The 25,481-nt window shown below is 41.6% G+C and overlaps 1 protein-coding gene across 1 annotated transcript in view; it reads right to left on the reverse strand.

The window, feature by feature from the left end:
* Positions 1-4,583: 4,583 nt before the first annotated feature.
* Positions 4,584-25,481, reverse strand: part of PDX1 (pancreatic and duodenal homeobox 1) — a 50,098-nt gene continuing 29,200 nt past the window's right edge. The window contains exon 2 of the mRNA XM_069760287.1: positions 4,584-6,437. Coding sequence (XP_069616388.1) covers positions 6,034-6,437 — 404 coding nt within the window. The 3' untranslated portion in view covers positions 4,584-6,033. The remainder of the gene's footprint in view (positions 6,438-25,481) is intronic.

Genomic DNA, 25,481 nt, shown 5'->3' on the forward strand with positions numbered 1-25,481 from the left:
CAGTATAACATGTGCCAAACAAAAGAAACTCCATTACATAGTCTGTAGCCACACCCACAGGTGAGGTACCCATCACATGGGCTGATCACGTGATCGTGACATCACTGCAGGTCCTCAACCTCAGAAAGCTAACAGGCCAAAACTTATCCTGCTGGGAGAAATATATCTTCCGTCCAGCACTGCACCTTTTACTGGACCACATAAGATATTGTCCCTTAAAACAGCTTTCATCTAGGCACTTTCCAGACTTCCCCCTTAAGCCGCGTTCACATTGCGTTAAACCCATCCATTAGACGGACTACGTTACACCGCGGCATAATGCGGTGTAACGTAGTCCGTTAACGCCACCATTGAATCCAATGTCGGACGCATCGCTAGCACACAGCCACAATGGGAGTGCGCTAGCGATGTGCAGTCATTGAGTGACGGACCCCAAGATGCGGGCTGCAGCGTTTCCGGGTCCATCACCGCTAGCGCAGATAGAGCTACCAGATGCTCTATCTGCGCTAGCATGCTGCCATACCGGCACTTGCGTTAACAGCAGCCCGTTAACGTATGTGTTGAACGGGCTGCTGTTAATGCAATGTGAACATGGCTTTATACAGAATTCTTGCAGGATAGAGTAGTCCTTAAGCCGGACCCAGCATATTTACCGAAAGTAGCATCCCATTTCCACAGGTCGCAGGAGATAGTTCTACCATCATTTCTCCCTAATCCTTCTCCATACATTAGACGTTAGAAGATGCTTTTTAGAATATATCTCAGTCACTGATGCTTGGAAGAAAGATAATGCGCTATTTTTATCGTTCCAAGGTCCTAGGAAGGGGCTTAGTGTATCAAAATGCACACTAGCCAAGTGGATTAGGGAGGCTATCTCTCTGGCTTATACAGCAGGTGGGGGTCCAGCTCCACAGAATCTGAGGGCGCATTCCACCCGGGCCATGGCATCATCCTGGGCGGAGAGATCTGGAGTGTCAATCGACCAGATTTGTAAGGCGGCCACATGGTCATCCTCTTCCACCTTTTTCAAACACTATCGGTTGGACTTGGGGTTTTCCTCAGATCTCACCTTTGGGTTAAGGGTGCTGAAGGCTATAGTCCCTCCTTAAGGTAGCTTACATCTCTGTAAATCTCTCGTGGTGCTGTCATTGGAGTGCAAATAAAGCATTAAGTTACTTACCGATAACGGCGTTTTTCAGATGCCCATGACAGCACCCTTAGTTCCCTCCCTTTTCACATGGGGTTACAGTTCCTTAAAAATAAATATATATATTAAAAAAAGTGTTTTTTCACTTGTGATGACTAGTTTACAGTTAAAATAAGATGTTGTGTATAACTGTATATAATGTTTATATATGTGTGCCATTAAACGCGGTAGTCCTCTCAGGCTCTGAAATACAACTGATATGTGGGAGAGGTGCCGCCCTTTTTGTATCTGTAGGTTTCCTGTTCCTGAAGGGTGGATCCCCTCTCTTGTGGTGCTGTCATGGGCTTCCGAAAAACACCGTTACCGGTAAGTAACTTAATGCTTTTTCATTAACAAATAGAGAATTCCTGCAGCTAAAATTCCACAAATGTATTTCCAACATTTAAAACATGAATCCATGCAAGTGAATGGCAACACGTTTCGAACAGTCGCAAGTGCTCTTTGTCTGAGCTACATGAGTGCGAATTCCAGAGGACCTATATACAAACAAGTGACCATTAGCGTCATCCATAAAGGACTCACTGTCATGGGGTTACCGCAAAAGAGAGGAGCCAGAAGACTGCAGTGTCTGATTGCTCCTACTCCTGCGCTGAAAGGAAGCACTTTACCTTCTTTTTTAAATGGTGTTTACTTCTTTTGGCAGAACAGGGGTTAATCGGCCATGTTCAGAGCTCTGGGAGTCTGAGCTCTCAGCTGAGCTCAGTTAGCAACTCCTATCCGCTATATTATCTGGGTCCTGATTGAAACACATCGTCAGAGTTAGCTTATGCTGCACGGCTTAAAGGAGATATGTTTTGGTGTTTATTATGTGAAGGAGTTTGGAGGAGTTATCTGTGACTGTTGCGTGGGTTTGTAAGTGTCATAATTCCCTTCCTCTTTTGTTTTTTCCCCATCCTCCACGCCCGATGCATTCCTCTGTTATATGTGAGTGAATATTTGTATACCTGGTAATTTGTTACCCTTGTTCGTGTTGTCTTGTTCGTCGGGTTGGTGTACTGCGGTGCGCAGCAGCTCTCCTCTTCCCTGGGTGGGGGAAGGGAACAGACGGAGGGCTGATTCAGGAGATAAGCTAAGGGTGGAGGCCCCGGCATCTTCACCTTCAGAAATATCCTGGGGAATAGTGCAAGCTAGGGCGCCCCCTAGTGTTTGGGACAGGAAATGAGCCCCTGGTCCCGGGTCACCCGACAGCTGAGTCATGACAGTCATAATCTATAAATACGCAGATTGGCTGAAGGAGCCCAATAGCAGCATAAATGTAAATTAAAATAAAAAGCATGAAAAAGGGACAAAAAACAAGAAAAACTATGCAATATATTTTAACAAAAAAAGCTAGAATTGCAAAAAGAATATAGGTTATAAAAATCAAGAATGGAACAGGATTTCATTGCTCACATTTGAGCCCTGGGTATTATAGGTGCCGAGGTTATAGATCCTAAGCACCTCTTGCGTCAAGAGACGTCACCTAATGTCTCCTCCCCACGTTAAATTGGTTACCCTTTCGATGCCACATACTCTGAAGAAATCTCTGCAGCGCTCATTGTGAGTAATGAAAGGTTAAATTTGTACGATGGGAACTGGAACAAGAGATGTCGATTAATTGTTCAGAGATTCGGACTTTCAACTTTCTACTAGTGAAACCTATATACTTTTACTGCAATCAGTGCAAATTATGAATACACAACATTATGGGAATTGCAATTAATAAAGCTTCCAATTTTATATTGTTGTGAATGATCCATTAGAGTTCCCAAAGAAACAAGTGGTTTCAGAATGCTGAGACGTCCTGCAACGTTTGCTGACACATCTAAAAAAAAATCTGGAATATTTAGTCAAGTTTTACACTATGGGACTGAAACAATCTTGGGGAAACAAATGTTGCCTAAAGTCATGGCTTATATTTGGTACAATCTGGAAACCAGGTTGCAACAAATGGGACAGAGTAGGATCTTCATACAGACTGGGAAGAGGTTTATAAATTATCGATTTGATATATTTGAACTGAGGATTAAAATCACAATAATAAAACCATCTTCCTATCCTCACTGGTTAGCAATCAAGATGCGAGTTAAGGAGTAATCAGGTGTTGGTGATTTTTGTGCTCAACTATTTTAGAAGCTCTGTTAAGTATCCACCGAAGATAACCCCTATTTCTTAGTTTAGCTTGTTAATGATCAAGTTCCGTGGCTTATTTACCATTGTTACTATAATTTCTCTTAATACATGTAATGTCTGCCACCGGAATAGATTTAAAGGGAACCTGTCACCCCCAAAATCGATGGTGAGGTAAGCTCACTGTCATCAGGGGCTTATCTACAGCATTCTGTAATGCTGTAGATAAGCCGCCGATGTTACCTGAAAGAGGAGAAAAAGAGGTTATATTATACTCACCCAGGGATGGTCCCGCTGCGGTCTGGTCAAATGGGTGTCTCAGGTCCGCTCCGGCGCCTCCTATCTTTATTTCATGACGTCCTCTTCTGGTCTTCACGCCGCGGCTCTGAGGGCAGAGCAAAGTACTGCAGTGCGCAGGTGCCGGAAAGGTCAGAGAGCAGGACCACCCCTGGGTGAGTATAATCTAACCTCTTTTTCTCCTCTTTCAGGATTCATCGAGGCTTATCTACAGCATTACAGAATGCTGTAGATAAGCCCCCGATGCCGGTGAGCTTACCTCACCATTGATTTTGGGGGTGACAGGTTCCCTTTAACTGTGTGTTTAAGATGATTACTGAGGGCATGGAGGATGTTGCTACCTGACAAGGCTTTAGAAAAGGTAGAAGTATGAATGGCCTCACCCTGAACACATCTTAATTCTAAATCCAGAAAATAAATATCAGAAGGTTGTGCGGAATGAGAGAACGAGAGATTGCAATGGTTATTGCTGAGATACTGGATGAATTTTGGTATGGCAGGTACATCCCCACTCCATATGAAGAGGATTGATGACCCTATTGGTCACTTCTTTGTGTATACGTCCTCTGGTATCCACGTTCACGTAGCTCAGACAAAGAGCGCCTGCGAGCTTTCGAAACGCGCTGCCTTTCATTTGTGTGGATTCAGATTTAAAATTTTGGAAATATTTGGAATTTTAGGAGCAGGAATTCTCTATTTTGTTCTCGAAAGTACACGTGTGGACCCAGTTTTCTTGCTCCTGCATGCCTAGGACCGATAAGGTGAGGTTCAAAAACCTCACAGGGTCATGTTCTGTTATTTTTATTAGGTAAAATGGAATTGTGTTCTGCTCAGAAAAAAACAAACAACAAGATAATGGGATCTATTGGGATTCATTATGCCTCCATTCTGTTACTTAAAAACAGATCCGTCATGCATCCATGAGATACCAAAGCCATGATGCATAAAACTGAGCTTGACTCTTACATGTCCATGTGTCAGAAAGTTTATTAGAGAAGATCGATAATTAAAAAAAAAATCCTATCATTTAAAAAAAGTACCAAAATGGAACAGGAGACCAACGGAAGCCAACCGAAGAGGAGACCATCATAAATCAAATTTATTTGATTATTATAATTTGATTTAGTATGGTCTTCTGATGATGTTTGTGTGATGTTTTTGATGATGCTAATCAGGAATTGTAATACTTTAGTGCACTATATATATAGTAGTTTTACATGTTTATGGTTATTTTTATTTATCATTAAGGGTTATTTTAAGTTATATCCTTTTCTCAGCAAGCTAATTATTGGGGATTATATTTTGGCTTTTTTCAGTGATAAATCCAACTAGGTAAAAATATTAATACTCTAATGTGGTTTAGGGGGGTTATAATTGGGGCAATCATTAGTACAGGGTGTGTTCATGATAATGGCCAATCATTCATCCATGGGGGCAGGCATTTGCTGATGCAACATCATAAAAGCACTGGAAAACACCTTTAAAATAACAAAAAGTAAAATGAGGTTTTCTCTTGATTCTGGTATAGACCACCTCCTGTATACCTTCCTGATACATGGCTGAGGGATAGTATGACCTTGGGCCACTGGTGGACACAGGCAGAAGAGGCCTCTGTGCCAGAAGAAAATATGGGCCCTTTGCAGTGCAATATATCATCATAATGCACAATTTGACCTGCTTTGGAGGTGGGAATGGGCCCCCTTATCATTGGTGCAATGTGGAGCCCAAGAGTTATGTCTGCCCCTGCCAGGGGCTTCTTCCTCCCCAATGTTTGTCAAGTGTAGATAAGCACAGAACTTGCATGTGGGAAATGAATGGGCCAGTTTGAGCCCGCAGCCTCCATGGGACCCCCCCTAAGTACTGCTTCTATGGTACACAGGTAACCACTCATTAATGGGTACTGTAATGAAAACTAATATAGAAATCATAGTGTGGGGCACGGGTGGACATACCATTGGTGCAATTGGGGCAGCTGTACAGGGATCCAATAGGTTAGGGAGCCCACTGTCATCTTAAGAGTATTTTCGTACTATCAATTAGACTGTAAGGACTAATAAATATCATGGCTCATAAAATAATTAGTTGCATTATGACGAGCTATGGGATAAGAGGGGCCCATTTACAGTTCTTTCACAGGGTTCTCTATTGTCTTTGTCCACCTCTGGTCTGGTTTCAGTCTTGATAAGAGTCCACCTGAATGATGATATTAATAAAAGATGATCTTCATATTTCTGCCGTCCACTGTACTAAGGAATGCTTTCAATAAAGTGATACATGGTCAATAACTACGACAAAGCATAGGTCACATTTACATGAATAGCCAGGCCTAGAACGTCCATCCCATAGCCTGATCTACGTTATGCAAGTCTATGGAGTTCAATATATTGTAATACTTTAAAGTCTCCAGTGACGCTATAGCTCTATCGCTTTTCAGCTTGTCTGGAGGATGGCACAGAGCTGGCTTGTGAGGACGATGAGGTTGGCAAAGGAGGTGACAGCACCAAGTCTCTGGAGGGTGGTGTGTTTCCCATACATGGAGACTCATCCTTTATAATATCCGCTGAGGACACCACAGAGTCTTGTTCTGGGTCACTTCCTCGGCCTCTCTTCTTGTCTTCCTCCTTCTTCCACTTCATCCTACGGTTCTGAAACCATATCTTTATGTGTCTTTCAGTCAGGTTCAGCATAACTGCCAGCTCCACTCTCCTAGGTCTGGAGATGTACTTGTTGAAGAGGAATTCTTTCTCCAGCTCTAGAAGTTGAGCTCTGGTGTAAGCCGTCCTTGTCCTCTTATTTTCTTCTTGTTCCATCATATATGAGCCACCTACAATGAAAATGGCAAAATGTTAGACACAGTTTTGGATGTATATACAAATGACATATATTGAATGTCTGAGTGGTTCCACTTTTGAGACTTTACCTACCAGAAGAAAATGTAAATAACAGTCCCGTCATCAGTTCTGAGAATGGGGTTCTGGAAAGTTTCTTCAGATTGTGGCAGCACTGCTCCTTTCATCCTTTCATCCTCTTTGAGACTGACGAAAAAAATTCAGAGCGATTAACTCTGCTATCTCCGGCAGTCCAGAAGGGAATGGAAGGACGCATGCACAACCACTGCTCCATTCTGATAGGACTTTGCAGAGCCCCATTCTCAGGAATTTATGGGCCCCATGAGTAAGACTGCTTAGTGCAGTCAAAACGCGTCGACTTGGTCATGTCGACCATGTACATTTTTCTTTTGTATTGAAAAATAAAAAGAAAAGGAAAATCCAGTCCTGTTGAGCCGAACTCCAATTTTTTCTATTTTCCATCTTGGAACTATGCCAAAGGTTTTGGGGAGTTTGAGGTCTGAGTGCTGAGACTATTGATTTCTAAACAAAGGAGTAGATGCATTCTGTAGCGTCAGTGTCCCTACATGCTTCTTCCCTCCCAGCAAGAACGCTGTCTCACTCACCGCCGCGACACCTGTCCCGCACCACCTCCTCCTCCTTCCTCTACTTCCCACAGTCTGTGCACTGCTTCCAGATCCCCGAACATAGTTCTTAGGAACAATGGCTGGAAGACACGTATTACTTAAGGCACCTCCACCTGTTGGAAGGCGCCTTAAATATGTGATTCTTAAGAACTTCTTTTAGTCTATGCCTGATGAAGAGGCCTGAGTAGTCTTGAAAGCTTGCAATTTGTTACCATCTTTTCAGTTAGCCATTAAAAGGTATCAACCACTGAGGACTTTCAATTCTAAATATTTTTTTATCAACTGGCTAACACGGTACAAATATATATATCTTTCCATTACTTAAAGAGATTTTTCACTTTAAAAGGAATCTGTCAGCAGGTTTTTGCTATGTAATCTGAGCATAGCATGAGGTAGGGGTTAAAACACAGAATTCAAGGATGTGTCACTTATCAAGCTGTGGGCTGTTTACTTACACTGAAGGTTTTAGTATTAGGAATGTAAGCCCACAAGGGCAGGGTCCTCGCCCCTCTGTATCAGTCTGTAATTGTTAGTTTGCTTACTGTAAGTGATATCTGTAATTTGTATGTAACCCCTTCTCAAGTACAGCACCATGGAATCAATGTTGCTACATAAATAAATGATAATAATAATATTATTATCATTGGTGTGACTAGCAGGTGCGTGCTTGACTGCAGTGGTGACATGTCTATAGGACATATCACCATTGCAGCCAATCACTGAGTTCAGCGGCTTGCTTGTTTTGGCTCAGTGAAGGTAGCACTGGGGCTCGGACCTCTTAAGCTCCCCACTAATTCTGAGAATTAAGGAATTACAGAGTTGAGGCCCCTTCATTTCCACCATCAGTGTGGGTCCCAGAAGATGAATAACTGTAATGATTAACTACCGGTAATTGCATATTCTACTAATATGCTATTCCTTACTAAGGTGGGAATACCCATTTAAGGGGTTTGGACTGCACAACCTCTTGCTTTAAGGTAAAGTAGGATAGTTTTTCATGTAATCTTCACTTCTATAACATAGTTTACCGTGTATAATACATTTTAGTAAACTGATTTATAGTTACATTATAGTTATCTGTAATTATCTAGCGTTATACCATGCTATCACTGGTGATGTTCTTTTTCTACCTTTAGCTGTCATCGAACATAAATTTTCAGATATTTTCATCATAAGGCTAAGTTCTGATTACATTTCAGAGTAGAATTACAGACCATGTATGGACAGATGCACTGTACAACCCCTTGCAAAAATTATGTAATCACCGGCCTTGGAGGATGTTCATTTAGTTGTTTAATTTTGTAGAAAAAAAAGCAGCTCACAGACATGGCACAAAACTAAAGTCATTTCAATTGGCAACTTTCTGGATTTAAGAAATACTTAAAAGAAATCAAGAACAAAAAATGTGGTAGACAGCAATGGTTACTTTTTTTAACCAAGCATAGGGGAAAAGTTATGGAGTCACTCAATTCTGAGGGAAAACAAATTATGGAATGCGCAGCCGGCGCTGCCCGATGCTGAAATCTCATCTCCTGAGATCTCGGTGCCGAGATCTCCATCTGCGTATACGCCGCTCCTCCGGTGGCCATTTTGCCAGTGTTCACCGCACAGGAAATCATGGGACTGCCGGGGTTCTGGCCCTTCATAAAATGTCAGCAGAGTCCCAGCAGCACCGGAGACAGCTGCTGCAGCTTCTGGCAGCACCGCCCAGGTACCCGCAGCACCAGAGACACCAGCAGAGCACCGGACAGCAGTGCCAAACACCTGCAGCAGGACTGCCGGACACCCCCGCAGTGCCGCCGGGCACCAGAGACACCCACAGAGCACCGGGCAGCAGTGCCAGACACCATCTGCACTGCCAGACACCCCTTCATTCCAGCCTGTGGCCTGCAGCATCACCCCACTCCTGCCTCCTCCAGCAGCGACCCTGGGTCCTTACTTCACTGCAGCCACCACCCCCGGTAAGCAATAAGACGCATGGATTATAAGAAGCATCACCATTTTATTAAAAAAAAAATTTTTCCTATTTTTCTCCTCAAAATTTGGGGTGCGTCTTATAATCCGGAGCGTCTTATAAAGCGAAAAATACTTTGGTCAAACACTCATATTTAAGTCATATGCTGTCCATTTCCTTGTGATCCTCCTTGAGATGGTTCTAATCCTTCATTGGAGTCCAGCTGTGTTTAATTAAACTGATAGGACTTGATTTCAAAAGGCACACACCTTTCTATATAAGAACTCACAGCTCACAGTGCATGTCAGATCAAATGAAAATCATGAGGTCAAAAGAACTAGCAAAGGAGCTCAGAGACAGAATTGTGGCAAGGCACAGATCTGGCCAAGGTTACAACAGAATTTCTGCAGTACTCAAGGATCAAAAGAGCGCAATGGCATCCATAATCCTTAAATGGAAGAAGTTTGGGACCACCAGAAGTCTTCCTAGACCTGGCTGTCCAGCCAAACTGCGTACTTATGGGAAAAGAGCCTTGGTAAGAGAGGTAAAGAAGAACCCCAAGATCACTGTCGCTGAGCTCCAGAGATGCAGAAGGGAGATGGGAGAAAGTTCCACAAAGTCAACTATCACTGCAGTACTCCACCAGTTGGGCCATTATGGCAGATTGGCCCGACGGAAGCCTCTCAGTGCACGACATATGAAAGCCTGCATAGACTTTGCTAAAAAACACATGAAGGACTCTCAGACTATGAGAAATAAGATTCTCTGGTCTGATGAGAGGAAGATAGAACTTTTTGGTGGTAATTCTAAGGGGTACATGTGGAGAAAAGCAGGCACTGCTCATCACCTGCCCGATACAATCCCAACAGTGAAACGTGGTGGCAGCATCATGCTATGGGGGTGTTTTTCAGCTGCAGGGACAGGACGACTGGTTGCCTTTGAAGGAAACATGAATGCGGCCAAGTACAGAGATATATAATTCAAAAGCAAAAGAAAAAAAGTGGTTAGCACTCACCAAACCCGATGCTGTAAAAAGTCTTTATTTGGACATTGACATGGACAGGGAGAACAATTGAGCATCTCTAGAGAGATCTGAAAATGGCTGTCCACCAATGTTCAACATCCAACCAGACGGAACTGTAGAGGATCTGCAAGGACTAATTGCAGAGGATCCCCAAATACAGGTGTGAAAAACCTGTTGCATCATTCCCAAGAAGACTCAAGGCTGTACTAGCTCAGAAGGGTGCTCCTACTCAATACTGATAAAAGGGTCTGAATACTTATGACCATGTCATATTTCAGTTTTTCTTTTTTTAATAAATTTGCAAAATTCTGCATTTCTGTTTTTTTTTCAGTCAAGATGGGGTGCAGAGTGTAAATTAATGAGAAAAAAAATGAACTTTTTTGAATTTACCAAATGGCTGCAATGAAACAAAGTGAAAAATTTAAAGGGGTTTGAATACTTTCCGTACCCACTGTACATTATACCACTTTTTTTCATTTTTTCCCCATTTTCTATGGCAGCAATGCAGTTTCAATGTTCTAGAATAATCATTCTTGGTAAATTATGGTGCAACCTTACTGTTTTTTTTAAAGCAAGGAGGGTGATCCAGCAATAGGCGTGGGTGAATTAAAAAATATTTTTATTATTCCATATTTTAAAATATCAATCCGTATGTATCAATTGTCTGGTACAAAGCCACTGTGTCCAGATCTACGCGTTTTGACATAAGTCTTTTTTGAGATCTTGAAAAAGACTTACGTCGAAACGCGTAGATCTGGACACAGTGGCAGTGTAGCGGACAATTGATACATATGGATTAATGGATTATTATATGGAATAGTAAAAATATTTTTTATTCATCCATGCCTATTCCTGGATCACCCTCCTTGCTTTGATTCTGCTACATTTGGACTGCTCCAGATTCGTGCAAGACGTTTGCTGATGTATAGGGATCATCAGAAGGCTTGGTAAGCTGACTTTACTTAGTATTACTGTTTTTTTTACAACCATCTTTAGGTCACCACAGATGAGCCACAAATGTTCAGGCACCTCGACAGCTGTTTCATGTTGTCATAAGTTTCTTTCATGTGGACTGCATAACCAACTGGAATTGAAGGTAGCACATTGCTATTATGCAGCAATACGACTTTTAGGCTTGTTTTGGACAAAACGATGAAAAGCTTTCATTCTTCTGGATTATCAATTATCTTTCGAGCTTCCATCAAAACTGTTGATGTTGTTGCATGCCACAAGACTGCCATTCATGAAGAAGTATTGGACAAGATCTTCATCGCATTTGCCAGACAGAGAAATCCAAACATCACCCTCTAGGAGATTCCACTGCTGTAGCCTGGAACCTAGGAGCTCGTTATTAGTCTTCGGCAGATCCAAATTTCTAACAAGATCGTTCAGTTCACTTATTGTTATAAGATGTGGCTCAGATGAGGTTGCTGACACAAAGTCTGGGTCATGAGAGGAAGATGCTTGATGACACCAAGTGCCCTCTTATTGCTCATTTGGCTTGACTAAAAATGTTTCCAATGCTTTTGGAACTGGCAGTTCTTCTGTAAGTGGTACTGGGTGTATTGCAGATGGAAAGTTACTATAAAGTTCACTTTTTGGTCTTCTTTTAAACTCCTATCCTACAATTGGTATTGTAATTGATTAGCTCTTTCCAGATCATTGAGAGTGCAAAAGACATAGATTGCCTCTTCCCATGCAACCACTGGGATGTGATCTATTGCAGCACATGTGTGGAGCCTAACTCGTTGTGATCTTCCTATTCCTTATAGTAGTCAAGTTTCGCATTTGTGACACAAAAGTGACTTATCTGCGAATGTAGCAAAAACTATCAGCTTTGTTACTGCAAGAACGAGGCATATCTGAAATAAGATGTAGAAACATGTCAAGAAACTAAGCTAAGAAATCCTAGAACTGTATACCTTACACAGAGATCATTTATACAAGAGTAGATGATGCAGCTGTAATTAGGATTACATAATTGGAACAGAGTTGGCATTTCTTGATTTGTCACTTTAAGCCATCATCCACCCACTAGATGGTGGCCCGATTCTAACGCATCGGGTATTCTAGAATATGCATGTCCTCGTAGTATATTGCCCAGTCACGTAGTATATTGCCCAGTCACGTAGTATATTGCCCAGCCACGTAGTATATTGCCCAACCACGTAGTATATTGTCCAACTACGTAGTATATTGCCCAGCCACGTAGTATATTGCCCAGCCACGTAGTATATTGCCCAGCCACGTAGTATATTGCCCAGTCACGTAGTATATTGCCCAGTCATGTAGTATATTGCCCAGCGACGTAGTATATTGCCCAACCACGTAGTATATTGCCCAGCCACGTAGTATATTGCCCAGCCACGTAGTATATTGCCCAGTCACGTAGTATATTGCACAGCCACGTAGTATATTGCACAGCGACGGAGTATATTGCCCAGCCACGTAGTATATTGCCCAGTCACGTAGTATATTGCACAGCGACGTAGTATATTGCACAGCCACATAGTATATTGCACAGCGACGGAGTATACAGTACAGAGCCATGTAGTATACAGACTTAAAATAAAAAATAAACATATACTCACCCTCCGTTGAAGTCCTGGCCCTGTGTGCGGCGCACACGGCAGCTTACGGTCCCAGGGTTGGTATGGGCGCAGGACCTGTGATGACGTCGCGATCACATGACCGTAACGTCATGGCAGGTCCTTGTCGCATACCATCCTTGCCACCGGAACCTGCCGCTTGCATGGAGCAGTCACCAGAGCGTCGCGAGGAGCGGGAAAGGCGCCGGAATGTGAGTATATGATTTTTTATTTTTTTTAATTATTTTTAACATTAGATCTTTTTACTATTGAGACTGCATAAGCAGCATCAATAGTAAAAAAGTTGGTCACACAGGGTTAATAGCAGCGTTAATGGAGTGCGTTACACCACGGCATAACGCGGTTCATTAGCGCTGCCATTAACCCTGTGTGAGTGCTGACTGGAGGGGAGTACGGAGCGGGCACTGACTGCGGGGATGAAGGAGCAGCCATGTTGCCGCCGGACTGCGCTCGTCGCTGATTGGTCGTGGCAATGGTCATGGGCGTTTTGCCACGACCAATCAGCGACTTGGATTCCTTGACAGACAGAGGCCGCGACCAATGAATATCCGTGACAGACAGAAGGTCAGAAAGACAGAAGTGACCCTTAGACAATTATATAGTAGATGTCCTTTTTTTGGGATGCCTAATCTTCAGCTTCTAGCAACTAAGATTTTATAATTTTTATAATTAGGTCCAATTTTTTGTGTTGTGTTTGTAAAATGAATGTTTTCAAAATAGGAAATCATGTAATTGTCATTTTTAATTGAATATTGGGATGCCCTTTTCTGAAAAATCTGTACTTGTAAAAATTTTAATTTGGCAAGTAATGGGTTAAGATGATCGAATATTGAAGACTCAATAGACTAAATAGATGATGTAATAGACTAGCTACTTACAATGCAATAATGATGATGAAATGATAAACACGCAATTTTTCTAAAAGCCTGTATTAAATTCGTCATAGTAATTACAATCTCCTCTCGATCTTGAAAATTAGTGCCAATCAGCAAATTTAAGCATCATATTCATTTTCAGCAGCACAAAATTAGTTTGGTTCAGCTATTTTCGTCTCTAAACCAATTTGACTGTAGAACAGTATATTTAAGATACAGGCAATATAAGCAAGGCAGCGGTAACATCCAGCCTGTGGTCTGCGAGAAGCTGTTTTTTTAGGAGGAAACATCATCACAAAAGGGCAAAGAAACGTTGGGTCCCTGGAGCTGCTGGCACCGCTAAAATGCAAGCCGGATAAAGAGGGATCGAGTTGGCTTGTTTCCCTGCTTCAGGCCACCAGTGGTGGGTGAGTAGAAACCCTTCCTCCATTCACTTTCCACTCACCTTATTGGTATGTGCCCCTGGCATCTTTTAGATAACGGAGAATACTCATTTAATTATTTAACTATAAGATGCTTTTTATTACATTCTATCAAATAGTGGCAGCTTCTAATTGTTTTTTGAAGCTTGAAGCTGTTAGAATGACAAAAGACGGAACATATGCACAGCAAGTCATTTTGACATTGCTATGCATATGTTATTTATTTTTTAGCTCTTCTACAATGGGCTACAGAATCCATCTGAGAAAGACATCTTAGGCGAATACTCCAAGAGAGCATCCTGCGCTCCTGCCCAGCTTCGTCCATCTATGCATTTACTGAGCAGGAGAAGTAGAGGTCAGCACCAGGCTGCACTGTGATGCGCCTCTGTGCACCCAAGTTGTGGCCAATTAACATCTAAAGTGTCTGCATCATGGCCTCTTTCAGTGCCTTAAGTGTAGGTTGGTACCTCCACAGTTACTTTGTATGGTAGCAGTGCTACATAGTAGGCAGAGGTGACATTATAGCCTTAGGATGACAGCCACCTAGTTGTTTGTGTACTGGTTTAGCACAAACTGACATAGACTGGGCCATTTTCCCCTTCAAATGCTGTTTCTCAGATCCCAATCAGTCAAGCAAGCCTCTGTCTCCTCTAGAGCAGGAGAGCACTCTACTAAAGATTTTTTTTATTCTGAAATTGTTCCTGAACATCAGATATTGACAAAATGTTTATTTTCCTTAATTCACTAACGTGACGATGCAATAAAATGTTGGTTGCCGTCTGTCATTTTACTGAACAATAAAGGGCCATCAAAAGATTAAGAAATGTAGAAAAAAAAAAAAAGGAATTATATTCAACTACTCTCTGGCCCCTACACTCCTCACTGTTATGGGTCTAGACCTCAACACATCGTTTGATCACCACCACTGACACTAAAGTCTCTGGGTCTCTCATTCTCAGCCAGGACAGTTCTGGGCATGCGTGTACAAAGTCACAGCACATATTGTGTCCTCATGACATCAGAACCTTCTGCATATCTGTGCAGAACCCTTAAGCAGTGATGATTAGAAGATGCTTATGTTTATAGAGTATTTATAGGTGTTTATAGAGACCCCAGATCATAATAAGAGACATTCAATTCAATAATTTCTCTGCAAATCGAAAAATCTCACAAACAGTTGAATTTGACGCTACATCCAGAAGTTGATATACTGAGAGTGACTTGCCCAAACATCCTGTGGTTGATCATGGAAAGCAACTGCAATCCTTAATACAGTACTCGATGAGAGTAGCAACCTGGAACAGCCATGGTAAGGCGGGAGGAAGTGGCTAGATGGCATTTGGGAAGAGGTGGAGTTTACTTTGGATAATATGGATTGGCTGCAAAAGCTGCATCTGGAAGAGGACCACGTCAGTTAGAAAATATTTAGAAGGAACAGCATTTATGTTGCAACAATGGGGGTGTTCAAGATGTAATAGAGAAATTTACAGTCAGGTTGATTGTCTGCGATCGGAAAAAAAGATATCATCAAGGTGGAGAAGCGCACACATCTTTTCATTATTTTTCTGGCATATTATTTCAGCATTGGATTAAGTTTCTTCATCAGATTATAAAAAAATACTATTCAAAGGTGACTTCTGCTTAGCAATCTTTTGCACAATACAAAACAGGGAGTTAGTTTCTACATCCCATAAGCAGTCGTGTAATTTAGCGGCAGATAACAGATTTTACATGATTCATTGAGACTTAGGATAGGAAAGTCAAAAACAGACATCACAGCATCTTTTGCCCAGTTAGAGCTGTAAAAATATTATTGACCTTTATTATTGATGTCATTCAGATGGCTCCCACACCATACTCTTGCAATTCAATGCAATATTTAAACATTGCCCTTTAATTTGGCAAGCATTCATTCCTCATACATGCTACAATGGTAGCTGATACAGTTGGTAAGCCAGCAGAGGGAGGTAAAAGCAAAGGCAGATGGAGGTCAGACTGTTACAGGGCTTTTTAAGACATTTATCTCAATTTGTGCACTCATTGGGCCCGTTTCATCAAAGATTTTTCACCAGAGCTCCAGCATAACAAACTTTGAAAAAAAACAATTTTTGCACAACACAAGGTTACACAAAACTTTAGTGAATGTTGGTGTTTTCACCCTAGTTTCAACGAGCTCGGATGAAAGATGAGGGTGTGACAAGTCATGGCGACTCCTGCTCCTCAAATCTCAATTATATTGGAATGGACATCTTCCTTTCAGGTCTCCAGGACACAGCGAAAGAGCACTTTTCATGCTATACAGTGGATGCTCAGTACAGGAATATATGTATTACACCTACGGTGCCTAGGGGTTCATAGCGTCTGAAGATGAATAATTAAAATGGTAACAAGTCATACCGACAAAGACGTGCCCACCACAGGAGTTCAGTTTCATCATGGTAAACCAGCCACTTCATGGGATAGTGACTGAAGAGCTGAATAAGACTTGTTTTTTTTTATTTCTCATCTCTGTTGTGTAGTTATTACCTTGTAAAGTTTGCATTCTAATTACGGTAGGTCTAAGTGGCCATTACCAGGGATTTATCTTTGAGGGAGTATACTTTTTTCCTTCATGACGCTAACCAATCATAAGCAGGAGGCATCATGCAGGGGAAAAAGCCAGAAGAACATGCTTTCTCCTGTGAGACATGTATGACATATAGTCCTGCTCTCAGCCCTAATCTCTGTATACAGCAGGGGTGAGTGGGAATATCAATACATCCGGCTTTAATATTGTAACAGTCAGTGTGTGTTTGGGGGAGGAGGGTGTTTTGAGGAAAGCAAAGCTCAGTGTGTTTACAAACACCTCCAGCACTCAATGAGGGGAAGTAGAGCTGAGCTTCATTACAAACACCTCTGCAGCACACCTCTCACAGGTCTGTCAGCTCTGTCCCTCCTCTCACACTGACTGCTGTGAGATAAAAGCTGAGGGTGGTTGTAATAATATTCAGCTCTGCTGTAGCTGTAGAAATCAAGGCTATTTGTCATTACATGTCTTACTAGAGAATTAATATTTTTCTAATCTTTTTTTTCCTCTGAATGATGACATGCTTATGATTGGTCAACATCATGCAGAGGAAAAAAAGTACACATTCCCAGAGACGAATTTCTGGTAACGTCCAGTTTGGCTTATGATAAATTGGAATCTAGACCTAACTAATATCTCCGCCACAGAGACTACAAATATAAAATAAAAATTACTTTTCATTCAGCTTTGCAGCCACTATACCATGATGTGGCCAATTCAACATACTCAAACTAGTGAAAGGTTGTCTTTAAATGGCAAAGTCATGGCAATGGGACAGTTCTGAGTCTCACGGATCAGACAGATGGATTCGTTTTTTTAAAAATGGATCTTTGTGGATTATTTAAATTATGGATCAATGTGCGGTCTGAAAAAACTGGACAGCACACAATTGTGTCACAGGGATGTGTAAATGCAGCATTAGACTTTACTAAAGAGGAACCAAAGGCTTTACTGAATTGTACCAGGAGCAAATATATCAAACCTTAAATCATTCCTGTAATAAAAATTTTGTCCCCACAACTTCAAAAGTCAATCTGAGGAAGCAAAGCTGCAGTGAAAGCATGAAACCAAGCAGCAGTGTTTGGAAGTGAAAAGTAAGGGAATGTAAGTAATCAGAATATACGGTACTTTAGTGGGTTAAAACCGGAGATATAAATACATTTTAGCATCTAGTCAGGGATCCAAATTAATTTTAATTCCTGGTCTGTAGCAGCATTAAATTAGGCATCATTTACAGGGGGCGATTTTTTTTTTTCTATAAAAAGGTGCCGATCATATGCTCTTTAAATGTCCTGTTCCCACAGGCGGATACAACTGTATGGGGACAGAATGACATTACTAGGATTGTTCTGTCCCCATACAATGTATCAGCTGACAAGAAATAACAGAGCAATCAGACGACGAATTAGTGCTTTGTGTGCTCGTTGGCTGATTGGTGCCATGTTTACATAGGATGATGATGGGTAGCATTAATTAGAAAACTATCGACCCATATAAATGTAGGGGTCTTTCACTAAGGTCTTCATTCATTTAGAGGTCTACATTTATTTAGAGGAATGGGTTAGGGGTTTAAATTAATTCCAGGATCTGAATACATTTACATATTCAATTTATGAGTTTACATTCATTTTGCAGTCTGACCTTGGGGTCTGATTTTATTTTTTAAGGGATTGAACATAGGTTCTAATAGACATCGAGATCTGATTTGATCTAAGTGATTATATTTGAAGTCTTGATTGGGGTTTTCACCCATGCCCCCATCCTGTATTTCCTGATTATTTGGATGGTTGTGTGTGGTACCATCGTCCAAGCATGTTCTGCTAATTTCTTGGCTTACTTTTTGAATTTTACCTTCACAGAAGTAGTATATTTTTGTTTAACACATCGCAGTCTGAATGTATATCTAAACTTACACATAAATATGGTAAATGCTTAAGGGGACATTTAAAAATTTTCAGTCGATCAAAGCTTCCAGTTCCACCCCTGGTAATTTCTCATAAATTGAGCCAAAATTTTTACCAATGATCAGTGCTTCCATCAGGCACGTTTACCTCACCCACAATCAATAAATCTTCTAGACCCTTGGACTTTTCTGCTTAGTTCCTTTTTGATGTTCAGTTGAACTTGTATAATCCAGTTTTTCATGTTCAGCAATTAAACTTTAGAATTTATTGATTCATTAGGAATAAAACCCCGCACTGAAGTAATAATCATTTGTCAGGTCTGACTTTTGTATGATTAGATCTTGGAAAACCCAATGACACTAAACATGAAAGTTTAAGCAGTATCTGGAATACTATTAAATAGGTATCAACTGCCTTCATTTACTATTCTGACGTCATTTACAGTTAATGGCGGATTAATTACTTATTTTCACTGTCGATTTTCCAGCATAAAATAACAGTACAAAGCTATCAAATTATTGTATCAGTATTTCAGTGATACATTTCTTTGTGATGCATCAGTACTAAATAGTCTAAGTTGGTGAAGTGAGAAAAATATAGGCAGAAATTAAATTTGTGGGATTAAATAATTGAAAATTGGCATGTGGATATGTATGTATGCGTGACGCCCCTAAAAATTTCTGGTGCATGCATTTACCTTTGTAGGTCACATGCTTAATGAAAGTAGTCCACCTGTGTGCCATCTAAGTATCACATGCCGGTCAGTATATACACTTTACCTTTTCTGAAAGGGAACAACACCATTAAGCAGGAGGCACCACAAACCAAACACCATGAAGACCAAGGAGATCTCCAAAAATGTCAGGGACAAAGTTGTTGAGAGGTAAAAATCAGGATTGGGTTATGAAAAAAATCACAATCTCTGATGATTCCCTGAAGCACCATCAAATCCATTATCATCAAATGAAAGGAACATGGTAACACATCAGACCTGCCAAGAGAGGGCTGCCCACCAAAACTCTCAGCCAAGGCAAGGAGGGCATTAGAGACAACACAGAGACCAAAGGGCAACCCTGAAGGAGCTGCAAGTTCCACGAGTTCCAAGCAGAGACTGGAGTATCTGTCCATATTATTATTATTATTATTATTATACATTTTTATAGCGCCATTTATTCCATGGCGCTTTACATGTGAATACGGGGCAAATATAGACAAATACATTAAACATGAGCAGATAACAAGGCACACGAGTACATAAGGAGGGAGGACCCTGCCCGCGAGGGCTCACAGTCTGCAGGGGGTGGGTGAGGATACACTAGGAGAGGGAAGAGCTGGCTGTGTGGCTGTTCAGTAGGTTGAGGATCACTGCAGGCTGTAGGCTTGTCGGAAGAGATGAGTCTTCAGGTTCTTTTTGAAGGTTTCTATGGTAGGCGCGAGTCTGATGTGTTGGGGTAGAGAGTTCCAGAGTATGGGGGAAGCACGGGAGAAGTCTTGGATGCGGTTATGGGAAGAAGAGATGAGAGGGGAGTAGAGAAGGAGGTCTTGGGAGGATCGGAGGTCGCGTGTAGGTAGGTACCGGGAGACCATGTCACAGATGTATGGAGGAGACAGGTTGTGGATGGCTTTGTATGTCAGTGTGAGGGTTTTGAACTGGAGTCTCTGGGCGATAGGAAGCCAGTGAAGGGCTTGACACAGGGGAGAGGCTGGGGAATAGCGGGGGGACAGGTGGATTAGTCGGGCAGCAGAGTGTAGGATGGATTGGAGTGGTGCCAGAGTGCTAGAGGGGAGTCCAGAGAGTAGGAGGTTGCAGTAGTCGAGGCGGGAGATGATAAGGGCATGCACTAGCGTTTTTGCAGTGTTGCGGTCAAGGAAAGCACGGATCCGGGAAATATTTTTGAGTTTGAGACGACAGGAGGAGGCAAGGGCTTGGATATGTGGCTTGAAAGAGAGGGCAGAGTCGAGGATCACCCCGAGGCACCGGGCGTGTGGGACTGGGGATAGTGAGCAGCCATTGACATTGATGGATAGGTCTGGTGGAGGGGTAGAGTGAGATGGGGGAAAGATGATGAATTCTGTTTTGTCCATGTTCAGTTGTAGAAAGCGAGCGACCACAATAAGCCATAAACTCCATAGAGGTGGCCTTTATGGAAGAGTGAGCAGAAAAAAGACTTTACTTACACACAAAAAGTGTAATGCTCTTTTTGAGTTTGCCAAAAAAACATGTGGGAGACTCCCCAAATGTATGGGAGAAGGAGCGGTGGTCAGATGAGACCAAAATGGAATTTTTTGGCTACCAAGGTAAACAATATGTCTGGCACCAAACTAACACAGCTCATCATCCCAAGAACACCATCCCCAGAGTGAAACATGGTGGTGGCAGTATCATACTGTGGGAATGTTTTTTTGAAAAAGTTCAAGTTGTGGGGGAGATGAATGGTGCGAAAAGGGTATTCTTGAGCAAAACCTGTTTCAGTCTGTCAGTGATTGGAGAATGGGACTGAGGTTTACCTTCCAACAAGACAAATGACTCAAAGCATACTGCTAAATCATCAACACTTGAGTGGTTGAATGGGAAACGTGTAAATGATTTGGAGTTGCATGCTTAGTCAAAGCCCAGATCTTAATCCAATTGAGAATCTGGGTTCAGACTTGACGATTGCTGTTCACCAGAGGAAGCTTGAAGAAGCTGGAGCAGTTTTGCCTTGAGGAATGGGCAAAAATCCCAGTGACAAGATGTGGAAAGCTCATAGATACTTATCCAAAGTGACTTGCAGGTGTAATTATCGCAAAAGGAGGCTCTAAAAAGTACTGACTTTAGAGGGTGTGAATAGTTATGCACATTGAAGTTTACAGAAATTTTGCCCTATTTTATGTTTGCATAACAATAAAAAGAAATCCAAATGATCACAGTTGTAAGTGCCCAAAAATTGTTATTATAAAACACTTTGCCTCCCCAAAAAAATGGAATAAAAGTAAACAAAAAAAGGTTGTGTATAAACATAAAATGCGCCAATACAATACCAATTACCAAAACAGACTATAGCTCAGCCTGCAGAAATAAAAAAGCCCTTGCACAGCTTAACCAACTGAAAAATAAATAAAAAAAGTTATGGGTCTTAGAATATAACAAACATTTTTATAAAATCAGTGACGTATTACTACATACAAATAACAGTATAAAGCTATTATGGGTACATATGTTATCAGATCTCTAGGTAACGAGGCCGAAGAATAGGTCAGCACATGAGAAATTATAAATTAAGCAAATGTGAGTCCTTTTAGTAATATATGTTCAAGTGAAAAAATGTATCAGTACACTGATGGCCCTAAGCTTAAATGATGCACTTTACTGCCCATTAAGGGTAACATATAGTGATGAGCGAGTATACTCGTTGCTCGGGTTTTCCCGAGCACGCTCGGGTGATCTCCGAGTATTTGTAAGTGCTCAGAGATTTAGTTTTTGTCACCTCAGCTGAATGATTCACGGCTGCTACACGGCTTGATTACATGTGGGGATTCCCTAGCAACCCCCACGTGTTCAGCCTGGCTAGTAGCCGTAAATCATTCAGCTGAGATGACGAAAACTAAATCTCCGAACACTAACAAATATACTCGGAGATCACCCGAGCGTGCTCTGTAAAACCCGAGCAATGAGTATACTCGCTCATCACTAGTAATATATATATTGTGCCCATATAGTGGGACCATAGTTCAGTGTCTGTTGAATAGCAGAAAAGCTCACATTGAACACAGTGAATATTATAAAATGCAGTATATTTGAAACAGTGGTTAACCATAGTGTAGGTTCTGCCTGGACTGTGGCCACATTCCCCAACGCGCATTTCACGTCTATGTAACTTCTTTAGGGACATGGCTTGTGTGTGCAGATGTCCGATATAAGAAGTCTAAGATATGGGAAGATGAAAAAGTGCCAAGTTTTTTCTATATAACATATGGGAAGAAGCAGACTGGAAATGATAGAGAGCTGAACATCCTGAAAGACAATGTCATTACTGCGATACAGCATCTATCAAACCACAAAGTGCTTGAATGTGACAATATTTCAATATAGCTAAGAAAGTCTTTTGAAGCAGCAGTTGATGTCATCACATGTCTGTGTCAACAGATATGGACAACTGGTAAATAGTCCAAGGACTGGACAAGATCCGTGTTTATTCCTATTCCGAAGAAGGAAGATACTGCAGACTGTGGAAATTATCAAACTACTGCTGTTATAACTCATGCCAGCAAAGTAATACTGAAGATCCTACAAAGATGGTTATAGTCTTACTTTGACCAAGAGCTGCCAGAGGAACAAGCATGATACAGAAAAGGCAGCAGAACAAGAAATGTGATAGTTAACATTAGATGGATGATAGAAAAGGCCAAGGAAAACAAGGAGATCTATTTTTATTTGACTACAGCAAAGCCTTTGACCGTGTTGATCACCAGAAACTTTGGACTACCTTGATGGATATGGGTGTGCTAATCCATCGGATCATCCTCATTAGGAACCTTTACATCGACAAAGAAGCAACAGTCCAAATGGAACACAGAGACACTGCATGGTTTAAAGTAGAGCGAAAAGTCAGACCAGTTTGCATCCTGTCACCATTTCTCTTCACTTATATTTAAAAGCTATTTTCAGGAAGGCTGGACTTGCCGAAAAAGAAGGAATTAATATTGCTGGACAAATAAACAATCTTAAATGCGCAGACAATACAACATTGACAGCAACAAGCATAGATGGAATGAAGGACTTGTTACAGTGTCAAGATGGAGAGCTTGAACATGGGATTGTTATTCAACACAAAGATATTGATTACTGCCAGGTACGACCGGGACTCATTTGAAATAGACGGTGATGAACTGGAAGTCATAAAGGACTTCAACCTACTCGGATAGATGATTACTTAAGATACAGCAACGACACTGGAAGTCAATAGGAAAATATGAGTAGCTATGAGCACATCAATGATGAAGTAGCTGGACAAGGTCTTCAAATTGAAGAACATTTCACTGGCGATGAAGACATGGCTAGTGCATAGGTTGGTATTTTATGTGGTAACATAAGGAAGAGAAACCTAGATGATAAACAAATAAGACAGAAGAAGAATCAATGCCTTAGAAATTTGGTGCTGGAGAAGGATGTTTTAAATACCATGGATGGCAAGAAGTGCAAATCAATCAATTTTGTAAGAAATCAAGCCAGACATGTCACTGGAAGCAAGGATCCCCAAGCTACAATTTGGCTACTTTGGACACATTATGTGAAGAGAGTTATCACTGGAGAAGGACATCATGGTTGGAAGAATAGATGGAACAAGATGAAGAGGAAGACCAGCAACCCGATGATTTGATACTATCAAGATAACGGTGGGGAAGACCCAAGTGGGCCTATCTAGGCTTGAACAAGATCGATCTTCTGATCAATCGTACATCCACCAAGTTGCCATGGTTCAAAATAGAGACGATGACTTAAAAAAATGTAGTTTTGATGAGCTGAAATTGTAGGAGAGAGAGGCTCCTTCTTCACTAAAGTGCCAAGTAAAGTGAAGAGATGAAATATATGGCCGGGGTCACACTTGCGTGTGTAATGCGAGAAACTCACATCAATACCTGGCATCATAGAAATGCATGCAGCCGCACGGTCCGGTCCCGAGTGCCGGCGGCAGTGCCGGGTATTCATGCGAGAGACTCGCGCGAGTTTTTCACATGGCCCACGCAAGTGTGACCCCGGCCTATAAGGAATATTCAAGTCATATCGAATGGCTTCCATAAGAATCAGATTTCCTGCCAAAATTCGAACAATCTGCTGAATTCGAGACTCAATTATAACTAATGAAGTGGCATTGATCCACTAATTAGCACTATATGAGCAGAGTTGGTGTTCCTCGGCAGCACAGGTACACTTCTCATCTCATTGGTATGTTCTGAAGAGCCAATTACGACACACCCTCTATAAGTGTAAGTAAAAGGACGTACTAGTGTGCCACCTTTAATGGATAGTGGCCCTGAAATACACTGTGTGCAGAATTATTAGGCAAGTTGTATTTTGATCACATGATACTTTTTATACATGTTGTCCTACTCCAAGCGGTTCAGGCTTGAGAGCCAACTACCAATTAAGTAAATCAGGTGATGTGCATCTCTGTAATGAGGAGAGGTGGTGTCTAATGACATCAAAACCCTATATAAGGTGTACTTAATTATTAGGCAACTTCCTTTGCTTTGGCAAAATGGGTCAGAAGAGAGATTTGATGGACTCTGAAAAGTCCAAAATTGTGAGATGTCTTGAAGAGGGATGCAGCAGTCTTGAAATTGCCAAACTTTTGAAGCGTGATCACCGAACAATCAAGTGTTTCATGGCAAATAGCCAACAGGGTCGCAAGAAGCGTGTTGGGCAAAAAAGGCGCAAAATAACAGCCCATGAATTGAGGAAAATCAAGCGTGAAGCTGCCAAGATGCCATTTGCCACCAGTTTTACCATATTTCAGAGCTGCAACGTTACTGGAGTAACAAAAAGCACAAGGTGTGGGATACTCAGGGACATGGCCAAGGTAAGGAAGGCTGAAAAACGACCACCTTTGAACAAGAAACATAAGATAAAATGTCAAGACTGGGCCAAGAAATATCTTAAGACTGACTTTTCAAAGGTTTTATGGACTGATGAAATGAGTGACTCTTGATGGGCCAGATGGATGGGCCATAGGCTGGATCAGTAAAGGGCAGAGAGCTCCACTCCGACTCAGACGCCAGCAAGGTGGAGGTGGGGGACTGGTATGGGTTGGTATCATCAAAGATGAACTTGTGGGACCTTTTCAGGTTGAGGATGGAGTGAAGCTCAACTCCCAGACCTACTGCCAGTTTCTGGAAGACAACTTCTTCAAGCAGTGATACAGGAAGAAGTCGGTATCGTTCAAGAAAAACATGATTTTCATGCTGGACAATGCTCCATCACATGCCTCCAACTACTCCACAACGTGGCTGGCCAGTAAAGGTCTCAAAGAAGAAAAAATAATGACATGGCCCCCTTGTT

This window comes from Ranitomeya imitator, chromosome 3 (genome assembly GCF_032444005.1).
Source record: "Ranitomeya imitator isolate aRanImi1 chromosome 3, aRanImi1.pri, whole genome shotgun sequence".
NCBI classification, from domain to species: domain Eukaryota; kingdom Metazoa; phylum Chordata; class Amphibia; order Anura; family Dendrobatidae; genus Ranitomeya; species Ranitomeya imitator.